Below are 26,862 nucleotides of genomic sequence, written 5' to 3'. Positions count from 1 at the left end.
GAGCCTCTTATGCCCCGTACACACAATCAGAATATCCGATGGCCTAAAATCAATACGTTTTCCCATTTTTTTGTGGTAAAAGTAGGTGCCTCGGCTTATATTTGGGTCGGCGTATACTCGAGAATATACGATATATCAATTTAATTTATAACATTTTCATTTGGGTACAGTGTTGCATGATCACGCAATCGCCAGTTAAAAATAGCACAGTGCCGACTATAAAAAAAATGCCCTGGTCATGAAGGGTGTAAAACCTTCTGGAGGTCAAGTGGTTAATGCTCTGAATTCCTCCCAAACCCCTTCCTTTATTTAGAGGAAGCCGTTCTCAGAGGCTCTGGAGGGATCTGCACTTGTTGTTAGAATGAGACACGTCAAGTACGTACAACCCGATATGCAAATCTGATAATGATTTTCTCTCCTCTGAACGCATGCTTTTTAATGGGCCTGGCACAGTTAGTCAGTGTGGATGTTGTCCAAGTTTCCTACTGCGCCCCTGGCTAAAATAAATAAGTCATTTGGATTGTGGAAGACCGTTGCATCACTTTCCTTAAATTCATAACTAGGTGTTACAGATAATAAGTGATCATTGTCCCGCACACCGTGTCACAAGTTTAACGTTCTGCTTAGTGTTACAAGTGGCTCCAGCCCTTCCTTCCAGGCATTTCCTTCCTTCTTCTGTGTGACAGGCTGCTAGGGGAGGGCTGGGAGCGTATAAAGTTGGGCACAGACTTTTAGGCATGACACACACCTCTACGAGTGCGGTTTTTCCTCTTGTTACCAGCTGGAATACTTGCACTTTTCTTGCTTCCACCTTTCCCGCCTAGCTGCCAGCACACTACTCATCGACAATAATAATGCTTCTTCTCTACGGCGTTTGGGTGCTGGTCACCTGGTCAGAATTGGCACTGTTGGCTTCATCATTGGCTGAGCGCCAACGAGAGTTTCTGTGCGTCGATCAAGCCTGTTACTCTGTGTCCTGGAGCAGCAGGAGATATGCAAGAGCAAGAGAAGAATGTGAAGGTAACCAGCAAGACCTGATGACGGTGAAAAGCTCTGAGCAAGAAGAGGTCGTTTCTCGATTCCTTTCCAAGGTGACGGAAAATATAAAGGTTTGGATTGGGATGAAACCCAAAAAGGGATGCACAGATGTGAACCTGCCTCTACGGGGCTTTACCTGGGTCACCGGTGAGAGTGACGCAAATTCTATTCTCTGGAAAGATGATGAACAGAAGTGTCCTAAGTCCGATGACCTTTGTGTCACCATGAACAATAGGGGCACCTGGGAGGAGACCGACTGCACGTTCAAATCGGATGGCTTGTTGTGCGAATCCAGTCACTCCGTGTCTTGTGAACCACTGGTGATACCAGATGACTACAATGTCATTTATTTTCACAAAAAATATGGCATGGGCCTTAGTTTCAGCCACTTCTATCCTTCTGACACCATGGCCAAGATATCTTCATACCAGGACAATCTGATCTGTAAAGATAATGGAGATGGACAATCAAAATGGACCAAGGAGACCCCAGGAGCCTGGCCTTGTGAGATCGAGGATGGAGGGTGTGAATTTGAATGTACGGTTGTAAATGGCACCCCGGAATGTAAGTGCCCCCCAGGATCAACTCTTAAACAGGACAAAAAGTCATGCTCCTCACGTTGTGATCCCAACCTCTGTAGCCAGGACTGTGACCCAAACTCGAAGCCGCCTAGTTCTCCCTGCAGTTGCTATGAGGGTTACCTTGCAGAAGATGGGAAGACCTGTTTAGATGATGATTGTGCAACCCACCCCAACCTCTGCGGGTACCTCTGCACCAAGAGCAAGGGCAGCTTCACCTGTGGCTGCAAATCTGGATATAAAAATGTCACCTCTGGCTGTGAGATTCCTGGTGAGTGTGGCGTGAAATGTCAAGACGTTGACGAGTGTGAGACCACCATATGCGAACACGCGTGTGAAAATTTCCCTGGCGGCTTCAAGTGTGTTTGCGATGAAGGGTTTGTCCTTAGCAAAATCAATCCCAGAAAATGCAAAAGGGTCTGCAATACATCTGACTGTGAGGCTGAATGCAATACGAAAAGCTGCTATTGCCCAGATGGGTATATCTTGGGTGAGAACAAGGAATGCATGGATATAGATGAGTGTTTGGACAGCCCATGTGAGGGCTCTTGCACTAATTTATTTGGGTCTTTCAAATGTACCTGTCCAGAGGGCTACACTGTCCACAGTGCTGAATGTGTTCCCGATGGGACGGAAGGACCAGGAGGAGTTGCTACAGAAGCCACATCACCAGAATCCTTCCCACAAGTGACCTTCAGCATAGAACCAGCTATACTGCTAGGGATTTGCATTGGGGTTGTATCCATGTTGACTGTCCTGATAGTTATGGTGTGTTACATGCTGAGGAAGCACTACATGGATCAGCATGACCTTGACTACAAGGTTAATAACAATGAGAAGTATGTTGTACTTCAGCAGGTAAAGACGATTCCACAATGGAGATTCTAGTGGTGACAATCAGGGCCGGCCTTTGGTGTTCAGGCGCCCTGTGCGAGCTAATCCTGTGGCGCCCCCCCATCTTCACCCCTCGCCCCCTGGTCACCTAAACTGACTTACCTTTCGGTGGACGGTGCGGCTTTGCATTTAAAAATGGCGTCACTGCGCATGCTCCGTCTGCCCGAGAATAGCCAAGCGTTTTCTGGCTTTCCCGTGCAGCGGCAGCGCATGTGCCTGTCGGGGCCCGGCAGCAGCCAATTTTTTTCAGGTGCCGCAACCGATGCGTTGCTCTTCACCCAGTCCCATGGCAGGGGGACCTGGCAGCGCCTGCTGCTGTGACTCATAGGAGTCGGACTCCTGTGATGATCATGTGAGTAACTGACTGCGACTCACATTCTGCAAGCTGTGATGGCCGCACGGCGCCCCTGTTGCCCATGGCACCCTGTACGGCCGCACAGCTCGCACACCCCGAAGGCCGGTCCTGGTGATAATGGTATAGACTCTCAACCAGGAGGACACTGACAATGACGTGATGTTTCGGGACAAACAGTTATCTTGGCTAAATACCGACCCCACTGGCTGAACCTGCCTTCAGACATGGGCAACTACTGTGACTATTGGGGCTTAAAGGAAAAATATAGAGTTATTTTTTAGTAAGCATGTATGTAGGAGTCTTGTATAAAAAATGAATTGAACGCATGTCACCAAACGTTCCCTTAGGCCCCTTTCATACTGGGGCGGCGTCGGCGGTAAAGTGGTGCTTTACCGTCAATTTTACAGCGCTATTCGGCCGCTAGGGGGGAGTGCTTTTACCCCACGCTAGCGGCCGAGAAAGGGTTAAAACCACCGCAGAGGCACTTTGCCGACGTTTCGAGGTTACAAAGACCTCTTCATCAGAGCCCAGACAATTTTTTTTTTTTCAAATATATACTTAGACCCCCTTTGTGTTATTATCACAGTGTTTAACTTAAAGTATTCCAAAACCCACAACAGTAAAACAGTCTGTATATGCAGTAAACTTGAGTAAAGCATGTTTGTTATACTCACTGTCAGGACCGCCATCAGGGGGGTACAGGCAGTACACCTGTAAGGGGCCCAGATGGCAACCCCCCTTAAAAAAAAAAAAAAAAAAAAAAAAGAGCTCCCCATGGCCCAGATAAATTATTATTTTATTTCTTTTTATCTCTTATATATATATATATATATATATATATATATATATATATATATATATATATATATATATATATATATATTTTATTAAAGGGCCCAGAGTTTTCTTTATTTTTATTTTTATTAAAGGGCCCAGAGGTCCCGGATGGCAACCCCCCCTTTTTTATCATTTCTTTTCATTAAAAAAAAATGATTAAAGGTCCCAGAGGTCCCTAGGGCCCCAGATGGCAACCCCCCTTTTAAAAAAAAAAAATACGGTATATATTTTTTCTTTCTTTTTATTAAAGGGACCAGAGGTCCCCAGGGCCCCGGATGGCTACCCCCAAAGGGCCCCCCTTCTCAATTCGCAGCAGCCCCCCCCCCCCGCTTCTAAATTTAAGGCGGAAGGCAGCTCCAGGGGGCCCATGCCTGAAGCTGTGTAAGGGGCCACATAATTCCTGATGGCGGCCCTGCTCACTGTGGAACCTAAGGTGGCTCATAACTTGCTTCTGAGCATGCACATTCCCCCCCCCCCCCCGTTAAAGCCTACACATGACCGTTTTTCCCGAACACTAATAGACTAATGTGGTGTGCATGGACACATAGGATAACACTGTTTAGCTTCTAGGAGTGGGAAATGTAATGCCGCGTACACACGACCGTTTTTCGGGTTCTAAAAAATTACGTGTTTTTTTTTATGTCATTAAAAACGATCGTGTGTGGGCTTCAGAGCATTTTTCACGATCTAAAAAATGGGCATTAAAAATTTCGAACATGCTCTAATTTTTCACTACGTTTTTAACGTTGTCGTTTTTAAGGTTGTAAAAAATGATTGTGTGTGGGCTTTAACGACATGAAAAATCCGTGCATGCTCAGAAGCAAGTTATGAGACGGGAGCGCTCGTTCTGGTAAAACTACCGTTCATAATGGAGTAAGCACATTCATCACTCTGTAACAAACAAAAAAGGGTGAATCGTCTTTTACTAATACGGAATCAGCTAAAGCAGCCCCAAGGGTGGCGTCATCCGCATGGATCTTCCCCTTTATAGAGCCGTCGTACGTGTTGTACGTCACTGCGCTTTGCTAGAGCATTTTTTTTTCACGATCGTGTATAGGCAAGGCCGTTTTAATGATCCGGTTGAAAAAAACTTTGGGCCGGATTCATAGAAGAAGTACGCTGGCGTATCTACTGATACTCCGGCGTACTTTCAAATTTGCTGCGTCGTATCTTTAGTTTGAATCCTCAAACCAAGATACGACGGCTTCTGGCTTCGATCCGACAGGCGTACGGCTTCGTACGCCTTCGGATCGTAGGTGCAATACTTCGGCGCCTGCTGGGTGGAGTTCGCGTCGTTTTCCGCGTCGGGTATGCTAATTAGCTTTTTACGGCGATCCACGAAGCTACGCGCGGTCGTCACATTCTCTTACGTCGTCGCTAGTCGGCTTTTCCCGGCGTATAGTTAAACCTGCTATTCTGTGGTGTATAGATACACGTGCCATGTTAAAGTATGGCCGTCGTTCCCGCGCTAAATTTTTTTTTTTTTTGCGTAAGTCGTCCGTGAATAGGGATGTATGTAAGTCACGTCAAAGTTAAAAAAATTACGCTGTTGCGACGTGATTTAGCGCAAAGCACGGCGGGAAATTTCAAAACGGAGCATGCGCATTTCAATTGGCGCGGGGACGCGCTTCATTTAAATGAATCACGCACCCTGCCCGCCCAATTTGAAATACGTGCCGAGAAATACACTACGCCGCCGTAACTTACGGCGCGATTTCGCTGTGGATTCGAAATTCCGCCAGGTAAGATACGGCAGCGTAGCGTATCACTGATACGCTGCGCCAGGGCAAATGTATGTGAATCTGGTCCTTCATTTTTTAGAACCAGAAAAAACGGTCGTGTGTACGCGGCATTATGCTAGTAACAGCTTCTAGGAGCTTAAAAAAAATACTAGTGTGCACGGAGCCTAACATTTTAAATGAATAAATAAAAAATGTTTGGGTTGTACATATGCTAATTAATTTTTATAATGACCTTTCTATTTTTAACCTGTTAAATGCTGCTGTGCTGTACCAATCGAATTTTGGTTTGCCATAGTTTGGATGATTGATGATTGGTTGCAGGGATTACTGTACATTGAATATCACCACCACACTGTTTTTTTTTTAATAAGCTGAAACTTTTTTACACTGTATAATACAGTCTGTATTCCCTTTGTTCTCCTATTGAGTGGCTTTTCCTGTGTAGATATTGTAATATAGTTCTAAGAATACTTTTATTTATCTGTGGAAAGTAGCTAATGTGAAAGGTACACAAAACTTTTTGTATTCATAAAAAAATAGTTGTATGCTATTGAAAGCAAAATAAAGATGTTTATTAATTCCCAACATTAAATATTTGTTTGTTTTCTATTCTTATTTAATACGCTAAATAATTATATAATCTTTATGAGACGATGATGACATTGCACATTTATTTTGCTGCTTTGCAGTTAATAAAGCGGTTGTAAACCTTAAAGGGGTGGTTCCCCTTAAAACAAATTTCTAACAATACATTCGTAAGACCCGTTACACTGCGGGTAGGCTGGCTTTTGTTTTGTTTTTTTAGTACATACCTCGATATCGCCGTTTCGTCCCTTGGCGGTGGGCGTTCCTAGTTGATTGACGTTCCTCCGACGGGCACATACGTGACGTCACGACTTTCCGAAAGAAGACGAACGTCGCTGCGCAGGCGCCGTATAGAGCCGACTCTATACGGCGCCTGCGCAATGACGTTCGGCTTCTGTCGGAAAGTCGTGACGCGCAGTATGCGCCCGTCGGAGGAACGTCAATCAACTAGGAACGCCCACCGCCAAGGGACGAAACGCCGATATCGAGGTATGTACTAAAAAAACAAAACAAAAGCCAGCCTACCCGCAGTGTAACGGGTCTTACGAATGTATTGTTAGAAATTTGTTTTAGGGGGAACCACCCCTTTAAGCCCCATACACACTATCAGTTTTCCTGCTGGTTTTCTCTTCAGGTTTGCCAAAACCATGTAGTACAAGGACCTGCCTGATTGCATTCAAATTGAAACGCTTAAAGGAGTTCTCTGACCTAAAACTTTTAACCCCCGCTGTGCCCGGGCTGTAAAAATATACAAAATAAACTGTCACTTACCTGCCTACGATCCCCCGTTGTTCCGATATCGCCGTCCCGTTCTCCGGGCCCGGGCCCCTTCCGCTTCCTGTGTGTCGGTGACTCATAGTGCGCTCAGCCTATCAGCGGCCGCGACGGGACATTGCTGAGGCCGCTGATAGGCTGAGAGCACTATGAGTCACCGACACACAGGAAGCGGAAGGGGCCCGGAGAACGGGACGGCGATATCGGAACAACGGGGGATCGTAGGCAGGTAAGTGACAGTTTATTTTCTATATTTTTACAGCCTGGGCACAGCGGGGGTTAAAAGTTTTAGGTCAGAGAACTCCTTTAAGGTTTGACCTCATAATAGATGGTTTTGGTAAACCTGAAGAGAAAACCATCAGGAAAACTGATAGTGTGTATGGGGCTTTACATTGTTTAATTTTTAACCACTTCATCCCCGAAAAGGATTTACCCCCTTAACCACTTAACGCCCGCCGCACGCCTATATACGTCCGCACAATGGCACGGACAGGCAGAAGGGCGTATATATACGCCCTTGCCTTCTAGCGGGTGGTGGGTCCGATCGGGACCCCCTCCGATGCGTGCGGCGGGCCGGATCCCTCGGGGAGCGATCCGGGACGACGGCGCGGCTATTCGTTTATAGCCGCTTCGTCGCGATCGCTCCCCGGAGCTGAAGAACGGGGAGAGCCGTATGTAAACACGGCTTCCCCGTGCTTCACTGTGGCGGCTGCATCGATCGAGTGATCCCTTATATAGGGAGACTCGATCGATGACGTCAGTCCTACAGCCACACCCCCCTACAGTTGTAAACACACACTAGGTGAACCCTAACTCCTACAGCGCCCCCTGTGTTTAACTCCCAAACTGCAACTGTCATTTTCACAATAAAGAATGCAATTTAAATGCATTTTTTGCTGTGAAAATGACAATGGTCCCAAAAATGTGTCAAAATTGTCCGAAGTGTCCGCCATAATGTCGCAGTCACGAAAAAAATCACTGATCGCCGCCAATAGTAGTAAAAAAAAAAAATTAATAAAAATGCAATAAAACTATCCCCTATTTTGTAAACACTATAAATCTTGCGCAAACCAATCGATAAACGCTTATTGCGATTTTTTTTACCAAAAATAGGTAGAAGAATACGTATCGGCCTAAACTGAGGAAAAAAAAAAATGTTATATATGTTTTTGGGGGATTTTTATTATAGCAAAAAGTAAAAAATATTGAATTTTTTTCAAAATTGTCGCTCTATTTTTGTTTATAGCACAAAAAATAAAAACCGCAGAGGTGATCAAATACCACCAAAAGAAAGCTCTATTTGTGGGGAAAAAAGGACGCCAATTTTGTTTGGGAGCCACGTCGCACGACCGCGCAATTGTCTGTTAAAGCGACGCAGTCCCGAATCGCAAAACCTGGCCTGGGCATTTAGCTGCAAAATGGTCCGGGGCTTAAGCGGTTAATGACAAGCCCATTTTTGGAGTACGGCACTGCGTCACTTTAACTGACAATTGCACCGTCGTGCGATGCTGTACCCAAACAAAATGTATGTCCATAGCCAGGGCAGCCATCAGGAATTATTGGGCCCCTTACACAGCTTCAGGCATGGGCCCCCTGGAGCAGAGGGGAGGGGGTGGATGCCGCTGCCTGAAATTGAGAAGCGGGGGGGCCTTTACAAAAAAAGAAGAAATAAAGCAAAATATATATAAGAAAAGGGGGACCTCTGGGCCCTTTAATAAAAAATAAATATATATATATACATATATATATATATATATATATATATATATATATATATACAAATTATTATTATTTTTTTTATAAAAAGAAATTACAAAAAAGGGGGGTTGCCACCCGGGACCTTTGGGCCCTTTAATAATAATTAAAAAAAAAGAAACCTCTGGGCCCTTTAATAAAAATAAATTAAAAAAATATATATAAAAAATTAAATAAACATTTATAAAAAAGAGCCCTGGGGACCTCTGAGCCCTTTAATATATATATATATATATATATATATAAAAAAAAGAAAAATAAATAAATAAAATGATATAAATAAAACATTTTTTTTTATAAAAAAAGGGGGGGTTGCCATCCGGGGGCCCTGGGGACCTCTGGGCCCTTTAATAATAAATATATAATATATATATTTATATAATATAATAATAATAATATATAAATAATATATATAAATAAAAAAATATATAAAAAAAATATTTTTTTGTTATAAAAAAAAGGAGGGTTTTCATTCGGGGGCCCTGGGGATCTCCGGGCCCCCCGTACCCCTAAAAAAAAATTGTCCCTTTAATAAAAAATAAAATAAAAATATATTAGAATTTTTTTTTTATATAAAATAAATAAAAAAAAGGGGAGTTGCCACCTGGGGCCCTGTAGGCCTCCGGGCCCCTAAGGGACCTCCGGACCCCTAAAAAAAGGGGGTTGCTATCCGGGCCCCTGGGGGACCCTTACAGGTGTACTGCCTGTACCCCCCTGATGGCGGCCCTGTCCATAGCACATATCCTCTCCCCTCTCCCCTCCCAAATCACTCCCCAGCACATATCCCCATATCCCCCTCCCCCAAATGAAAAGATGTTGTGTCCCCTCCCCACTCTGTCCCTCTGTCCTCATCCCACTGTGTCCCTCTGTCCTCATTCAACTCTGTCCCTCTGTCCTCATCCCACTCTGTCCCTATCCCACTCTGTCCCTCTGTCCTCATCCCACTTTGTCCCTCTGTCCTCATCCAACTCTGTCCCTCTGTCCTCATCCCACTCTGTCCCTCTGTCCTCATCCCACTCTGCCCCTCTGTCCTTATCCCACTCTGTCCCTCTGTCCTCATCCCATTCAGCCCCTGTGTCCTCATCCCACTCTGTCCCTCTGCCCTCATCCCACTCTGTCCCTCTGCCATCATCCCACTCTGTCCCTCTGTCCTTATCCCACCGTGTCCCTCTGTCCTCATCCCACTCTGTCCCTCTGTCCTTATCCCACTCTGTCCCTCTGTCCTCATCCCATTCAGCCCCTGTGTCCTCATCCCACTGTGTCCCTCTGTCCTCATCCCACTCTGTTCCTGTGTCCTCATCCCACTCTGTCCCTCTGTCCTCATCCCACTCTGTCCCTCTGCCCTTATCCCACTCTGTCCCTCTGCCCTTATCCCACTCTGTCCCTCTGCCCTCATCCCACTCTGTTCCTCTGTCCTCATCCCACTCTGTCCCTGTGTCCTTATCCCACTGTGTCCCTCTGTCCTCATCCCACTGTGTCCCTCTGTCCTCATCACACTTTATCCCTCTGTCCTCATCCCACTTTATCCCTCTGTCCTCATCCCACTCTGTCCCTCTGTGCTCATCCCACTCTGTCCCTCTGTGCTCATCCCACTATATCCCTCTGTCCTCATCCCACTCCATCCCTCTGCCATCATCCCACTCTGTCCCTCTGTCCTCATCCCACTCTGTCCCTCTGTCCTCATCCCACTTTGTCCCTCTGTCCTCATCCCACTCTGTCCCTCTGCCATCATCCCACTTTGTCACTCTGTCCTCATCCCACTCTGTGCCTCTGCCCTCATCCCACTGTGTCCCTCTGTCCTCATCCCACTTTGTCCCTCTGACCTCATCCCACTCTGTCCCTCTTTCCTCATCCAACTCTGTCCCTCTGTGCTCATCCCACTATGTCCCTCTGTCCTCATCCCACTCTGTCCCTCTGTCCTCATTCCACTCTGTCCATCTCCCCTCATCCCACTCTGTCCCTCTGCCCTCATCCCACTATGTCCCTCTGCCCTCATCACACTGTGTCCCTCTGTCCTCATCCCACTGTGTCCCTCTGTCCTCATCCCACTGTGTCCCTCTGTCCTCATCCCACTCTGTGCCTCTGCCCTCATCCCACTGTGTCCCTCTGTCCTCATCCCACTGTGTCCCTCTGTCCTCATCACACTGTGTCCCTCTGTCCTCATCCCACTGTGTCCCTCTGTCCTCATCCCACTGTGTCCATTTGCCCTCATCCCACTCTGTCCCTCTGCCCTCATCCCACTCTGTCCCTCTGTCCTCCTCCCACTGTGTCCCTCTCTCCTCATCCCACTGTGTCCCTCTGCCCTCATCCCACTCTGCCCCTCTGTCCTCATCCTACTCTGTCCCTCTGTCCTCATCCCATTCAGCCCCTGTGTCCTCATCTCACTCTGTCCCTCTGCCCTCATCCCACTCTGTCCCTCTGCCATCATCCCACTCTGTCCCTCTGTCCTCATCCCACCGTGTCCCTCTGTCCTCATCCTACTCTGTCCCTCTGTCCTCATCCCACTCTGTCCCTCTGTCCTCATCCCACTCTGTCCCTCTGTCCTCATCCCACTCTGTCCCTCTGTCCTCATCCTACTCTGTCCCTCTGCCATCATCCCACTCTGTCCCTCTGTCCTCATCCCACTCTGTCCCTCTGTCCTCATCCCACTCTGTCGCTCTGTTCTCATCCCATTCTGTCCCTGGCTAATCACACGCGCCCCCAACAGGAAGTGCAGAATCATGTAAATATATATGTGATTCTGCGCAAAGCAGCCACCCTGTAACAGTAAATCTGCTATGGGGCGGGCAGCAACTGGTTAAGGTCCATGACACGTATTGAACCTGCCAGGTACTACAGAAATTGTTAGTTGGGGGGTGCCATCAAAATGTTGCTGAGCCCCCATGCAGTTCTAGGACAAGGTCATCTAAAACCCGGGGGCAAAACATGCCAAACTGTGCCCCCAAATTTATGAACATAATGGCCTGGATTCACATACATCGGCGCATATTTATGCCGCTGTAGCGTATCTCTTTTACGCTACGCCGGCGCAGCGCGAGAGGCATGCACTGCATTCACAAAGCCAGTGCTCACCAAGATGAGCCAGCGTAGCGTATTTTCGAAGGTGCACACCAGAGTAAGTGTAACTGGGCGTGACCCCATGCAAATGATGGACCGAGCCTGGCGCAGTGGTTTACGCCCGGCGTATCTCAAACGGCGCATGCGCCGTGACATGTCCCGTACCCCTCTGCGCATGCTCACAACTACGCCCGGTGTAACCCCTAAGATACGCCGGCCCACCGCCTACGCCCAGAGCATAAATACGCCCAGACATGCGCCCGTCAAGCGCAAAAGTACACCAGCAGCTTGTCTTCCGTGGTGTAGGTCCTTTAGCGTTCTGAGAGATGTCTGCTCCAGAGACTGAGAGGGAGAGGAGGAAAAAAAAATTTCAGCTGAGGAGAAGGCAATCCTGATCTCTGCCATCTCAAGGTACGATGTGTACCTCCATGGGGCACAGAGTGGCATGACCAGCAAGAGAGAGAAAGAGAGACTTGTAAAGCGCAACACATGCGAACTGAATCGCCTCTGGGCGCTGTATCCATTTCATGGGTAAGGAACCCCTTGACCTCAGAAGAGATGGGTTTTAATCCTTCTCCTGAAGGCCAAGTGGTCCGACTCCAGTCGGATGGTGGTTGGTAGTGCATTCCACAGGCGAGGTCCCTGGACTGCAAATCTTCGATCTCCTTTGGACTTTGGACCTTCTGGCATTGGGTATCTGGAGGAGGTTTTGATTGGTGGATCGCAGAATGCGATTGGGGTTATGGGCTTTTATTTTTCGCATAGATATTGGGGGGCGTTGCCTTGAATACACTTATGTATTAGACAGAGTGCCTTGAAAGTAATTCTGTCTTTTACTGGCAGCCAATGAAAAGATCTTAGTGAAGGTGAGATTGATTCCCATGGTTTTTTCCCAGTCACTAGTCGAGCGGCCGTATTTTGAACGACTTGCAGACGAGTGATTTGGTATTTGGGGAGTCCTAGATAGAGGGCATTTGCGTAGTCGAGTCTGGAATTGATGATTGTTCCCACCACGACTGCAATGTCCTCTTTCGGGATAAAGGGCAAGGTCAGGAAGGAAGAGATCCTCCAGGAGGTCACCCTGGAGGTCAATGCTCTTGGACATGAGCGAAGGACCTCTAAGGACATTGGTAAAAAAAATCAATGACCTGCGTCGTCTGGTTAGAGATAAGCTCGCCAGGATGAAGAGGCATGCCAGGGGCACGGGAGGCAGACCAGCCAGTACTATCAGGCTCACTGCCAATGAGGAGGTGATTGCCAGATGTCTGGAGAGGGAGCAAGTGGAGGGCCTGGAGGGCTTTGACTCCGGTGACCAGGCCTTGAGGACAGGTAAGTGTGTTTTATCCCCTATCCGGTGTGTAGCAGGTGAGGGGGTGGAAGGGAACATGTGACAAGTGTGTGGGTCCACCAACATGTGAATGCTTTGTGTCATCCACAGATGTGCTGAGGGAGCGGGGCCATCGTCAGCTGCTGGACGACCCACGCCATCCCCGGAGGAGAGTGCCCACACCTCTCTAGAGGTAGTTGAGGAGAAGCATGGTGATCTTGAGGAATGTGTCTACCTAGAGGAGGAGAACATCTTCCCTGGACCTCCCAAATCTCCCCCCAATGGGGAAGCCCCTCAACCTCCTCCTCCCATCAGGGGAAGCCCCTCAACCTCCCCCCATCAGGGGAAGCCCCTCAAGGGCCTCCCCGTACAGAGGGCCCAAGCCTCTCCAGGGCATGCCATGTCGGCCAATGGTATGATCCCTTTTATTTTTTTGTAGTGACTGCACACGGTCAGTAGTGCAGGCTACAGTGTGACTGGTGTGTGAATGTGGGTGACATTCCTGCCAGCAAGGCGTGTCACCTTGGGTCGTTAGGGAGAGGTTATCCCCACGACCGTGTGAATGTGGTATGAATGGACAGCGACACCATTGGGGCCTTGGCGTGGCGTTGCTGCTCCCAAGTCCTGCATGGTGGACTTGGGCTAAACCAATGTAAAGTGGATGTGGTGTGTGTGAGCACAGGACCCCAGATGGCAAGTCCCCTTTTTTTTTATTTATTAGAAAACAGTTTTTGATATTTTTTAATTTCTTTTTTTATTCTTTTTAGTTCCTTTTTTTATATTTATTTTTCTTTATTTCGTCTTTCTCAATTCGCGGCAGCACCCCCCCAGGCCCATGCCTGAAGCTGTGTAAGGGGGCTCCATAATTCCTGATGGCGGCCCTGCCTGGCATGTTGGCATACAGATGTGTTGTCCTGCAAGTGTGGTTGCTCAGCTCGTCCGTAACGGTGTTGCTGCAGCTGCTGCCCAGCTGACCTGTGCACGTCTGGTGCTGAGTTACACCTGCTTTATGGGGAATAACTTTAGGCCGGACGTTGAACTTACGCGCACCTAGCATAGCCTGCGCCGAGCGCACGTACGTTCGTGAATCGCCGTATCTCCCTCATTTGCATATTTGAATACAAAATCAATGGGAGCACCACATGCGTCCAGCGTAAATATGATACGCCGGCGTAGACAAGTTACGTCGGTCGGATGAAGCCTATTTTCAGGCGTATCTTGGTTTCAGAGTACGGCGCATAGATACGACGGCGCATATTTACACTTACGCGGCGTAAGTGCTTTGTGAATCTGGGCCAATGTGTCATAAAAAATCCCCCCCCCCCAAAACAAATTGAACATGAATCTGCATATTTACCTGCTAAGCATAAATTCCCCTGCTCCTAGAGAAATCCCCCCTCCCAGCACAAATCTTACTAACGCAAATGCCCCCCCCCCCCAAAAAAAAAATCATCCCTCCTAGCACAACTATTCGACCCCTCCAATTTCCCCTCAGTACACATCCTCCCTCCCCACACAAATACCCCCCAATTCCCCCTCCTAGCAAAAATACTCCCCAATCATCCTTACTAGCACAAATCCCCTCCTCTCCCCCAAACCCCCCCCCCCCCAAAATATCCCCTCTTCTAGCACAATCCCCCACACCACCCCTCATCTCTCCTCCTAGCACAAATCCTCTTCTACCATTGCAACACAAATCCCCCAAAATCACCACTCCCAGCACAAATACTCCTCAATCATCCTTACTAGCACAAATCCCCCCTCCAAAAAATCCCCCTAAATCACTACTCGCAGCACTTCAACCCAACTTTCCCCCTAATAGAACAATTCTCACCCCCTACTGCCCCCCAAATTTCTCCCTCCCAACACAAATCCCCCAAAATCACCACTCCCAGCACAAATACTCCTCAATCATCCTTACTAGCACAAATCCCCCCCTCCAAAAAATCCCCCTAAATCACGACTCGCAGCACTTCCACCCAACTTTCCCCCTAATAGAACAATTCTCACCCCCTACTGCCCCCCAAAATTCTCCCTCCCAACACAAATCCCCCAAAATCACCACTCCCAGCACAAATACTCCTCAATCATCCTTACTAGCACAAATCCCCCCCTCCAAAAAATCCCCCTAAATCACTACTCGCAGCACTTCAACCCAACTTTCCCCCTAATAGAACAATTCTCACCCCCTACTGCCCCCCAAATTTCTCCCTCCCAACACAAATCCCCCAAAATCACCACTCCCAGCACAAATACTCCTCAATCATCCTTACTAGCACAAATCCCCCCCTCCAAAAAATCCCCCTAAATCACGACTCGCAGCACTTCAACCCAACTTTCCCCCTAATAGAACAATTCTCACCCCCTACTGCCCCCCAAAATTCTCCCTCCCAACACAAATCCCCTCCCCCCAATCTACCCACAGTGCCCCCCTCATGATGTCACAGTGCACAGGGCAGCGCCCCCCTCACCTCACATGATGCCACAGTTCCCAGGGCAGGCTCCCTTCCTGCCCACCCCTTTTTCCGGCACTGCCCCATGATTCATATTTATACCCCTGGCTGTTACTTTGCCCTAAATAGGAAAGGTCGCAGTGTCTTTTAGCATTACATTTTTAGTAGAAAAAAAATAATCTGTGTGACACATTTCATCCTATGACCACTTCCATTAGAAACTTCTCATAAAGAGACTTTTCAAACTTTGAACTTGAAACCCTTCTGAAACGATGACATGCTTGTTCATACATTATATTAAAAAACTCTTCTACATAAAACAGTTTATGAAGATGGTGTAAAATGGAAAACATTGGGAAACATAAATCAGGTCAAATAAAATCTGAAAAGTCCGGCAACTTAAAGTGTCAAATCACACTTTTTTTTTTGTAATGTCGTGTCCCTCCAGCGCCACCTGGAGTCCTTCTTAAGCACCTACATGAAAAACAGCTTCCAAAAAGTTGCTACTAGGGGCCCAGATTCAAGTAGAATTGCGCTTTATTTGCGCAGGCACAGGGCAACGATTTTGCCCTGCGCCCACGCAAATATTTTGCGCTGCCCTCGATTCACGGAGCAGTAGCTCCGTAAATTGCGAGGGCGCGCCGGCAAAATTGCCCGGCGTAAACGCGCGCAATGTAAATGATCTCGCCGGGGGCGGGAATCATTTAAATTAGGCGCGTTCCAGCGCCGATCGTAAAGCGCATGCGCCGTCGGGAAACTTTCCTGACGTGCATTGCGGCAAATGACGTCGCAAGGACGTCATTTGCTTCAAAGTGAATGTGAATGGCGTCCAGCGCCATTCACGATCCACTTACGCAAACGACGTAAAATTTGATCGTCGCAACGCGGGAACGTGGCTATCCTATAGCATTGGCTGCGCCTGCTATTAGGATGTGTAACTTTACGCGAAACCCGACGTACGCAAACTAAGTAATTTGCGTACGCTGGGCTCGCGCAACGTTGTGAATCGGTGTTATTTGCATACTATCGGTGTTAATTTGCATACTATACACAGATCACAATGGGAGCGCCCCCTAGCGGTCATCGCTAGAATGCAGCCTAAAATCTGCGTGGCATAAGAGCCTTATGCCACGCAGATTTTAGGCTGCAGTCGGCGTAGCGATGTTCCTGAATCAGGAGCATTCGCTACGCCGGAGCAAGTAAGCAATTGCACCGTGTAACCTATTCCCCATAATGAAAACGTGAAAGAAGTTTGTTTGAAATCTTTGCAAAGTTATTGAAAATATGAATCAGAGTACACATCCTCCGGCTCCTGCATATATAGAGCTAGTTTCGCAGAGAGCAAGGCGCACATTACGCCACCGTAGAGCAAACACTGTACGCTACGCCGACGCAGCGCGGAGAGGCAAGCATTGCATTCAGCAAGCCAGTGCTCCCAACGCTGCGCCAGCGTGGCGTGTGTTTCGAAGGCGCAAGCCGGCGTAAGTGGAAGTGGGCGTGAACCCATGCAAATGAGGCGTGACCCCATGCAAATGATGGGCCGAGCGCCAGACAGGTACGTATCACGAACTGCGCATGCGCCGTGACGTGGACGCATGCATAGCACCCCCCTGCGCCTGCTCACAACCACGCCGGCACAACTGCCTAAGCTACGCCGGATCACTGCGTACGCCGTGAACATAACGTACGCCCAGCCAGACACACGTCCAACGCACAATACGCCGGCTTGTGTTCCCTGGTGCAGACCTGAGCATGTCTGTTGCCGGGTTGCACCTCATTTATGGGGAATAACTTTACGCCGGACGTACAACTTACACGCATCTCGCGTAGCATGTGCCGGGCACACGCACGTTCGTGAATCGGCGTATTTCCCTCATTTGCATGTTTGAATGGCTAATCAATGGGAGCAGCACCATGCGCCCAGCCCATATGTGCGCCCACCCTACGCCGGCGTGTGCAAGCTACGTCGGCGGGGTGTAGCCTGTTTTTAGGTGCATGTTGGTTTGTGGGTCTGGCGCACACATACGCCGGCGCACATTTGCACTTACGTCGGCGTAACGTGTTATACGTCGGCGTAAGTGCTTTGTGAATCTGGGCCATAGTTTTTATTTTTTGAGCTATAAACAAACAGTGACAGTGTCACTAGGCAGAATAGGGAAATGCCTTGTCTACAAAGGCATCCCCCGGTTCTGCCTTTGCCGACCGCAATCGGGGGCCGCCCGGGAACATCGAGTTCCCGGGACCCACGAGCACGCTCACGAGGCGTGCGGTGGGCGCCCGTCCGCTGGGCGGCACATTTAAAGGGATGTACAGGTACACTAATGTGCCTGCCCGTGCCATTGAGTCGACGTACATCTGCGTGCAGCGGTAGGCAAGTGGTTAATCATATGATTAAGCACTGTTAAGTGTGAAATGCGTCAGGTCGCTTGTTCGATTCTCTGCTGTGGCTTGTATGTGGCTTAACCGGTTAACCACCGCCGCATGTACATATACGTCCACAGAATGGCACGTACAGGCATATAGGCGTACATGTACGTCCCAGCCTTTCCGCGGGTCGGGGGTCCGATCGGGACCCCCCCCCCTGGTACATGCGGCGGTCAATAACCCGCGGGGAGCGATCCAGGATGAGGGCGCGGCTATTCGTTTCTAGCCGCCCCCTCGAGATCGCTCCCCAGAGCTGAAGAACGGGGAGAGCCGTATGTAAACACGGCTTCCCCGTTCTTCACTGTGGCGGCGTATCGATCGTGTGATCCCTTTTATAGGAAGACTCGATCGATGATGTCAGTCCTACAGCCACACCCCCCTACAGTTGTAAACACACACTAGGTGAACCCTAACTCCTACAGTTAACTCCCAAACTGCAACTGTTATTTTCACAATAAACAATGCAATTTAAATGCATTTTTTGCTGTGAAAATGACAATGGTCCCAAAAATGTGTCAAAATTGTCCGAAGTGTCCGCCATAATGTCGCAGTCACGAAAAAAATCGCTGATCGCCGCCATTAGTAGTAAAAAAAAAAAAAATTCATAAAAATGCAATAAAACTATCCCCTATTTTGTAAACACTATACATTTTGTGTGAACCAATCGATAAACGCTTATTGCGATTTTTTTTTACCAAAAATAGGTAGAAGAATACGTATCGGCCTAAACTGAGTAAATTTTTTTTTATATATGTTTTTGGGGGATATTTATTATAGCAAAATGTAAAAAATATTGCATTTTTTTCAAAATTGACGCTCTATTTTTGTTTATAGCGCAAACAATAAAAACCGCAGAGGTGAAAAAATACCACCAAAAGAAAGCTCTATTTGTGGGGAAAAAAAGGACGCCAATTTTGTTTGGGAGCCACGTCGCACGACCGCGCAATTGTCTGTTAAAACGTCGCAGTCGCGAATCGCAAAATCTGGCCTGGGCATTTAGCTGCAAAATGGTCCGGGGCTTAAGTGGTTAACAGTGCTCATATAATTTAGCACTGTTAAGTGTGAAACGCGTCAGCTTGTTTGTCCCATTTTTTGCTGTGGCTTGTATTTTTTGGATTTTTTTACAATAAAGGCTCATTTCAATTTCAATTGCTATATGCTTAGCCTGATGCTTCAATTCTAAGGAGAGTCCTTTTTACATACACCCACCTGGAGGGGTAATCCCTTTCACCTAAATACCCCTGAGACCGGGCCGGGCCCCGCCAGGGTCATGCTGGACGCCAATGAGGATCTGACAAGGATGCACCCACCACATCCGTCCATCCAAGGCATCAGATGGTACGCAACCGCACCAGCAGCGCGGCGTCAAAAAATGTCACGAGCAGGGCGTGTCTACATGGCGTTGATGCACAGAAGGGCAATCCCCACCCGCACCCAAAAGAGTAACAAGAGGGAAGTCATGCAATGCATCGCAATCCCCAGGAATAAGACAGGGACATGGCAAACCCCAGCCTATCGTGGAGCTGAGAGGTGTTAACCAAAGCTGGAAAGGTTCTATGAAAATTAAAAACAAAACTGGAATGAAATCTAAACCAGCATGAAGGAAAATATTTAATGTATAATGAAAAAACATATAATGGTGGTCTGAGGGGACGGGGTTGTCTTCCACCCAATGTGCATGAACATAAGGGGAACGTGATCTGACAGCACCACCCTACTCCATCCCTATATTACAGCTTCTATGAATGGAGATAGGGGGGGGGGTGGCTCTAGTGGCCTAGTTGGCACTCTTGATGAGTGCCTGTGACATGTCGCTTAGCTCATAATAACCCCCCCCCCCCCCCCCAGCATGGGAAGACTGCGGCTTTAGTGGGTAGGGTTTTCAGGGGGGGTTGCGTTAGAAGGCTTTGGATTTTAACTAAAAACGCACATGAACTTTAATGGCACCCAAGTCTTAGTCCGTAGGGTTCAATATTGAGTTGGCCCCGCCCTTTACAGCTATAACAGCTTCAACTCTTCTGGGAAGGCCGTCCACAAGGTTTAGGAGTGTCTATGGGAATGTTTGACCATTTTTACAGCTAAAGCGGCTGACACCCAGTGTGAAAATGCTCTAATACATCCCACTTTGTGGTAACAGTTTGGGGACGGCCCCTTCCTCTTCCAAAATAACTACGCACCGGTGCACAAAGCAAGGTCCATAAAGACATGAATGAGTGAGTTTGGGGTGGAGGAACTTGACTGGCCTGCACAGAGTCCTTACCTCAAACCGATAGAGCTGCTTTGGGATGAATTAGCGCCCTTTCACACTGGGTGTCAGCCGTGTTAGCCGTAAAAATTGTCAAACATTCCCATAGACACATTTCTAAACCTTGTGGACGGCCTTCCCAGAAGAGTTGAAGCTGTTATAGCTGCAAAGGGCGGGGCCAACTCAATATTGAACCCTACGGACTAAGACTGGGATGTTATTAAAGTTCATGTGCGTGTAAAGGCAGGCGTACCAATACTTTTGACAATATAGGGCCAGAGCCACGAACGACTTACGCCGACGTATCTTCTTATACGCCGCGTAAGTTCTAGGATGCGCCGTCGTATCTATGTGCCGTATTCTTAAAACCAGATACGCCTGAATTCTGGCTCCATCCGACCGACGTAAGTCTCCTACGCCATGGTATCTTGGGTGCATATTTACGCTGGCCGCTAGGGGTGCTTCCATTGATTTACGCGTCGAATATGTATATGAACTAGATACGCCGATTCACGAACGTACTTGCGCCCGTCGCAGTAAGCTACGCTGTTTACGTAAGGCATACGTCCGGCGTAAAGTTATCTCTCATAAAGCAGGGGTAAGTCATGTTAAGGTATGGACGTCAGAAACGTCGGAACAGCCGTCGTATTTTACGTTGTTTACGTAAGTCGTATGTGAATGGGGCTGGGCGTAAGTTACGTTTACGTCGTACGCATTGAGCTTTCGTATCTTAGGGAGTATATGCAACGTGATTCTGAGCATGGGCGCGCATGCGCCGTTTGTTCGGCCATTCATTTACATGAGGTCACGGTTAATTATAATACAACACGCCCACTACCTTCCAAATTTGAATTAGTCGGGCTTACGCCGGCCCATTTACGCTACGCCGCCGTAACTTAGGGAGCAAGTGCTTTGTGAATACTGGTCTTGCCTCTCTATGTTACTTTGGCGTAGCGCATATGAGATGCGCTACGCCCGCTCAAGTATACGTCGCTGTACCTGAATCTAGCCCATAGTGTATATTATGTGCAGACCTTTGTATCGTTAAACAATCATGGTTCCATCAATAATGTCTTTATTTCCAGGACATGTAGTAAGTGAGTGAATAACTTGTATAACGCTACAAATGCAAACTAAATCGCCTCAAGGCGCTTATTCCATCCGGTGTCGTCCTGATCCTTCAGAAGAGGTGGGTCTTAAGTTTTTTCCTGAAGGCCCGATGGTTTTCTTCCATGCGGATGTTAATTGGTAGAGCGTTCCATAGCCGTGGTCCTTGGACTGCAAATCTTCGTTCTCCCTTGGATTTGTAGTGGGACTTGGGGATGTAGAGGAGGTTTTGGTTAGTCGATCGGAAAATGGGATTGTAGAATGTGTATAAACTGGAGGAATTGGTGGTTAACTCTCATTCTTACAAAGTAACGGACAGTCACTTGAGTAAAAGGTCCAATCACTGCAAAACTACACATAGAGGGTCTGCTTATGAATCGTTCATTGGATGAATGTCACAAGCATTTGTCCAGCCTGCATTTGTGGACTTAACCAACTATTTATTGCGCATTTGTTGTTCCCGGGTGTGGCAGGGGTGGGTTATTTGCCTGCATACATTGTGCTGAAGAGCGTCCCTCTTCCATAGCTGAGTTGGAAGGTTTGCACAGAGGAAGGAACCAACCAACCCTCAGCACAGCACGGAAAGCATGTGGCAAATCCTTTGTGAATTGACCCCGACGTGACTGCGATTATTGCTGAAAACAAAACCGTTGCTTCTATAAAGCAGATCTCTTATTTTTCCAGATAAATGAAGCATAATGGAATGTTACTATAGCAGAGCTCCTGAAATCACCCAGCTTATTAGTGTTATTGCTGACTCAGCACGGCGCATTGTCCTCTCCCCTCCAGAACACAAGCGATGGGCACATTTTCACACGCCGACTAATTTGCATCCCAATGCGCCTTTGGAGGGAGCTGGGGGGTGGAGGGAAATCAGCGGATGGAGTGAATGATAAACTCTCTACCTAACTAACAAAGCAAGAGGAAGACAAGTGTTTCTTACTACAGAACCACACCTTCCCACCGGGGTTCCTACAGAACCACACCTTCCCACCGGGGTTCCCAGAGAACCACACCTCCCAACCGGGGATCCTAGAGAACCACACCTCCCAACCTACTTCCTAGAGAACCACACCTCCCAACCTACTTCCTACAGAACCACACCCTAACCTACTTCCTACAGAACCACACCTCCCAACCTACTTCCTACAGAACCACACCTCCCAACCTACTTCCTACAGAACCACACCTCCCAACCTACTTCCTACATAACCATACCTCCCAACCTACTTCCCACAGAACCACACCTCCCAACCCACTTCCTACAGAACCACACCTCCCAACCTACTTCCTACAGAACCACACCTCCCAACCTACTGCCTACAGAACCACACCTAACCTACTTCCTACAGAACCACACCCTAACCTACTTCCTACAGAACCACACCCTAACCTAATTCCTACAGAACCATACCTCCCAACCTACTTCCTACAGAACCATACCACCCAACCTACTTCCTACAGAACCACACCTCCCAACCTACTTCCTACAGAACCATACCTCCCAACCTACTTCCTACAGAACCACACCTCCCAACCTACTTCCTACAGAACCATACCTCCCAACCTACTTCCTACAGAACCACACCTCCCAACCTACTTCCTACAGAACCACACCTCCCAATCTACTTCCTACAGAACCACACCTTCCCACCTACTGCCTACAGAACCACACCCTAACCTACTTCCTAGAGAACCACACCTCCCAACCTACTTCCTACAGAATCACATCCTAACCTACTTCCTACAGAACCACACCTCCCAACCTACTTCCTACAGAACCACGCCTCCCAACCTACTTCCTACAGAACCACACCTCCCAACCTACTTCCTACAGAACCACACCACTCAACCTACTTCCTACAGAATCACGCCTCCCAACCATCTTCCTACAGAACCACGCCTCCCAACCAACTTCCTACAGAACCACATCTCCCAACCTACTTCCTACAGAACCACACCTCCCAACCTACTTCCTACAGAACCACACCTCCCAACCTACTTCCTACAGAACCACACCTCCCAACCTACTTCCTACAGAACCACATCTCCCAACCTACTTCCTACAGAACCACACCTCCCAACCTACTTCCTACAGAACCACACCTCCCAACCTACTTCCTACAGAACCACACCTCCCAACCCACTTCCTACAGAACCACATCTCCCAACCTACTTCCTACAGAACCACATCTCCCAACCTACTTCCTACAGAACCATACCTCCCAACCTACTTCCTACAGAACCACACCTCCCAACCTACTTCCTACAGAACCACACTTCCCAACCTACTTCCTACAGAACCACACCTCCCAACCTACTTCCTACAGAACCACATCTCCCAACCTACTTCCTACAGAACCACATCTCCCAACCTACTTCCTACAGAACCACACCTCCCAACCTACTTCCTACAGAACCACACCTTCCAACCTACTTCCTACAGAACCACACCTCCCAACCTACTTCCTACAGAACCACACCTCCCAACCTACTTCCTACAGAACCACACCTCCCAACCTACTTCCTACAGAACCACATCTCCCAACCTACTTCCTACAGAACCACACCTCCCAACCTACTTCCTACAGAACCACACCTCCCAACCTACTTCCTACATAACCACACCTCCCAACCCACTTCCTACAGAACCACACCTCCCAACCTACTTCCTACAGAACCATACCTCCCAACCTACTTCCTACAGAACCACATCTCCCAACCTACTTCCTACAGAACCATACCTCCCAACCTACTTCCTACAGAACCACACCTCCCAACCTACTTCCTACAGAACCACACTTTCCAACCTACTTCCTACAGAACCACACCTCCCAACCCACTTCCTACAGAACCACATCTCCCAACCTACTTCCTACAGAACCACATCTCCCAACCTACTTCCTACAGAACCACACCTCCCAACCTACTTCCTACAGAACCACACCTTCCAACCTACTTCCTACAGAACCACACCTCCCAACCCACTTCCTACAGAACCACACCTCCCAACCTACTTCCTACAGAACCATACCTCCCAACCTACTTCCTACAGAACCACATCTCCCAACCTACTTCCTACAGAACCATACCTCCCAACCTACTTCCTACAGAACCACACCTCCCAACCTACTTCCTACAGAACCACACTTTCCAACCTACTTCCTACAGAACCACACCTCCCAACCCACTTCCTACAGAACCACATCTCCCAACCTACTTCCTACAGAACCACATCTCCCAACCTACTTCCTACAGAACCACACCTCCCAACCTACTTCCTACAGAACCACACCTTCCAACCTACTTCCTACAGAACCACACCTCCCAACCTCCTTCCTACAGAACCACACCTCCCAACCTACTTCCTACAGAACCACACCTCCCAACCTACTTCCTACAGAACCACATCTCCCAACCTACTTCCTACAGAACCACATCTCCCAACCTACTTCCTACAGAACCACACCTCCCAACCTACTTCCTACAGAACCACACCTTCCAACCTACTTCCTACAGAACCACACCTCCAAACCCACTTCCTACAGAACCACACTTACCAACCTACTTCCTACAGAACCATACCTCCAAACCTACTTCCTACAGAACCACATCTCCCAACCTATTTCCTACAGAACCATACCTCCCAACCTACTTCCTACAGAACCACACCTCCCAACCTACTTCCTACAGAACCACACCTCCCAACCTACTTCCTACAGAACCACACCTCCCAACCTACTTCCTACAGAACCACACCTCCCAACCTACTTCCTACAGAACCACACTTCCCAACCTACTTCCTACAGAACCATACCTCCCAACCTACTTCCTACAGAACCACACCTTCCAACCTACTTCCTACAGAACCATACCTCCCAACCTACTTCTTACAGAACCACACCTCCCAACCTACTTCCTACAGAACCACACCACCCAACCTACTTCCTATAAAACCATAACTCCCAACATACTTCCTACAGAACAATACCTCCTAACCTACTTCCTACAGAACCACACCTCCCAACCTACTTCCTACAGAACCACACCTCCCAACCTACTTCCTACAGAACCACACCTCCCAAGGTTGGAAGTAGGTTGGAAGGTGTGGTTCTGTAGGAAGTAGGTTGGGAGGTGTGGTTCTGTAGGAAGTAGGTTGGGAGGTGTGGTTCTGTAGGAAGTAGGTTGGGAGGTGTGGTTCTGTAGGAAGTAGGTTGGGAGGTGTGGTTCTGTAGGAAGTAGGTTGGGAGGTGTGGTTCTGTAGGAAGTAGGTTGGGAGGTGTGGTTCTGTAGGAAGTAGGTTGGGAGGTATGGTTCTGTAGGAAGTAGGTTGGGAGGTGTGGTTCTGTAGGAAGTAGGTTGGGAGGTGTGGTTCTGTAGGAAGTAGTCCGTACCGAACCCGAACTTCACAGTTCGGATTCGCTCAACTCTAGCGCTGGTGTATGCAGTACTGTATGTGGCCAGAGGTGCGGGGGCGCTGGTGTTTGCAGTACTGTATTTAGCAGGGGCGCTGGTGTATGCAGTACTGTATGTGGCCAGAGGTGCGGGGGCGCTGGTGTTTGCAGTACTGTATTTAGCAGGGGCGCTGGTGTATGCAGTACTGTATGTAGCCAGAGGTGCGGGGGCGCTGGTGTATGCACTACTGTATGTGCCCAGAGGTGCGGGGGCGCTGGTGTATGCAGTACTGTATTTGGCAGGAGGTGCGGCGGTGCTGGTGTATGCAGTACTGTATGTGGCCAGAGGTGTGGGGGCGCTGGTGTATACAGTACTGTATTTGGCCAGAGGTGTGGGGGCGCTGGTGTATACAGTACTGTATTTGGCCGGAGGTGCGGGGGCGCTGGTGTATGCAGTACTGTATGTGGCCAGAGGTGCAGGGGCGCTGGTGTATGCAGTACTGTATGTGGCCAGAGGTGCGGGGGCGCTGGTGGCTCCCAGAGCTTAGTGGAGACACTCGGAAACTGTTGACACTTTTGGGTGCTCCGACGCACGTTACACCTGCCCCACCCAGCTAAGAGTGTCTCCAAATGTCTCCCAGCGTCTCCGAGTTCTCCACGAAGTGCTGGGAGCCACCAGCGCCCCCAGACCTCTGGTCACACGCAGTACTGCATACACAAGTGGCTTTACTACATGGATTGTACCGCTCGCGTATCAAGTCAGCGCTCGCATATCAAGACAAAAACAAAATAAATAAATGTTGCTCGCCTTATAAAACGCTTGTATACCGCGTTACTCGTAATCCAAGCTATTACTGTAATAGAATAGAAAAAAATTGAATAGAATAGAAAAAACACTAAAATAGAAAAGAATAAAAAAGAATAGAATAGAAAGAATATAACAATATAACCATTTTCTGAAATTCTAATTTTGAATAGAAATTTGAATAGAAATTTGAATAAATTTGAATAGAAAGTTGAATACATTTGAATAGAATAGAAAATAATAGAATATAATAGAAAATAAAATAATAGAATAGAATGGAATAGAAGAGAACATAATATAATATAATAAAATAGAAAAAAAAACAATAGAATAGAATGGAATAGAACGAATATATCCATCTTCCAAAATTAAAATTTTGAATAGAATAAACAAAATGAATTCTGAAAACAAATTAAACAAATTTATGTAAACAGATCGAAATTAAACTTTTTTTTTTGTTATGCACATGTCTAGACACCCTTTTACCTTCAT

At 47.9% G+C, this 26,862-nt stretch overlaps 1 protein-coding gene across 1 annotated transcript; it reads left to right on the top strand.

Annotated features, from left to right (window-relative positions):
- The first annotated feature begins 597 nt into the window (after positions 1-597).
- Positions 598-2,577, top strand: LOC120938022 (thrombomodulin-like). Its single transcript, XM_040351674.1, has one exon. It carries the CDS (start codon positions 855-857, stop codon positions 2,502-2,504), a length of 1,650 nt encoding a protein of 549 aa, XP_040207608.1. The 5' UTR covers positions 598-854; the 3' UTR covers positions 2,505-2,577.
- The last annotated feature ends 24,285 nt before the right edge of the window (positions 2,578-26,862 follow it).

The sequence above is a fragment of the Rana temporaria genome, chromosome 4, assembly GCF_905171775.1.
Source record: "Rana temporaria chromosome 4, aRanTem1.1, whole genome shotgun sequence".
NCBI lineage: Eukaryota > Metazoa > Chordata > Amphibia > Anura > Ranidae > Rana > Rana temporaria.
This window is presented reverse-complemented; position numbering and strand designations above follow the sequence as displayed.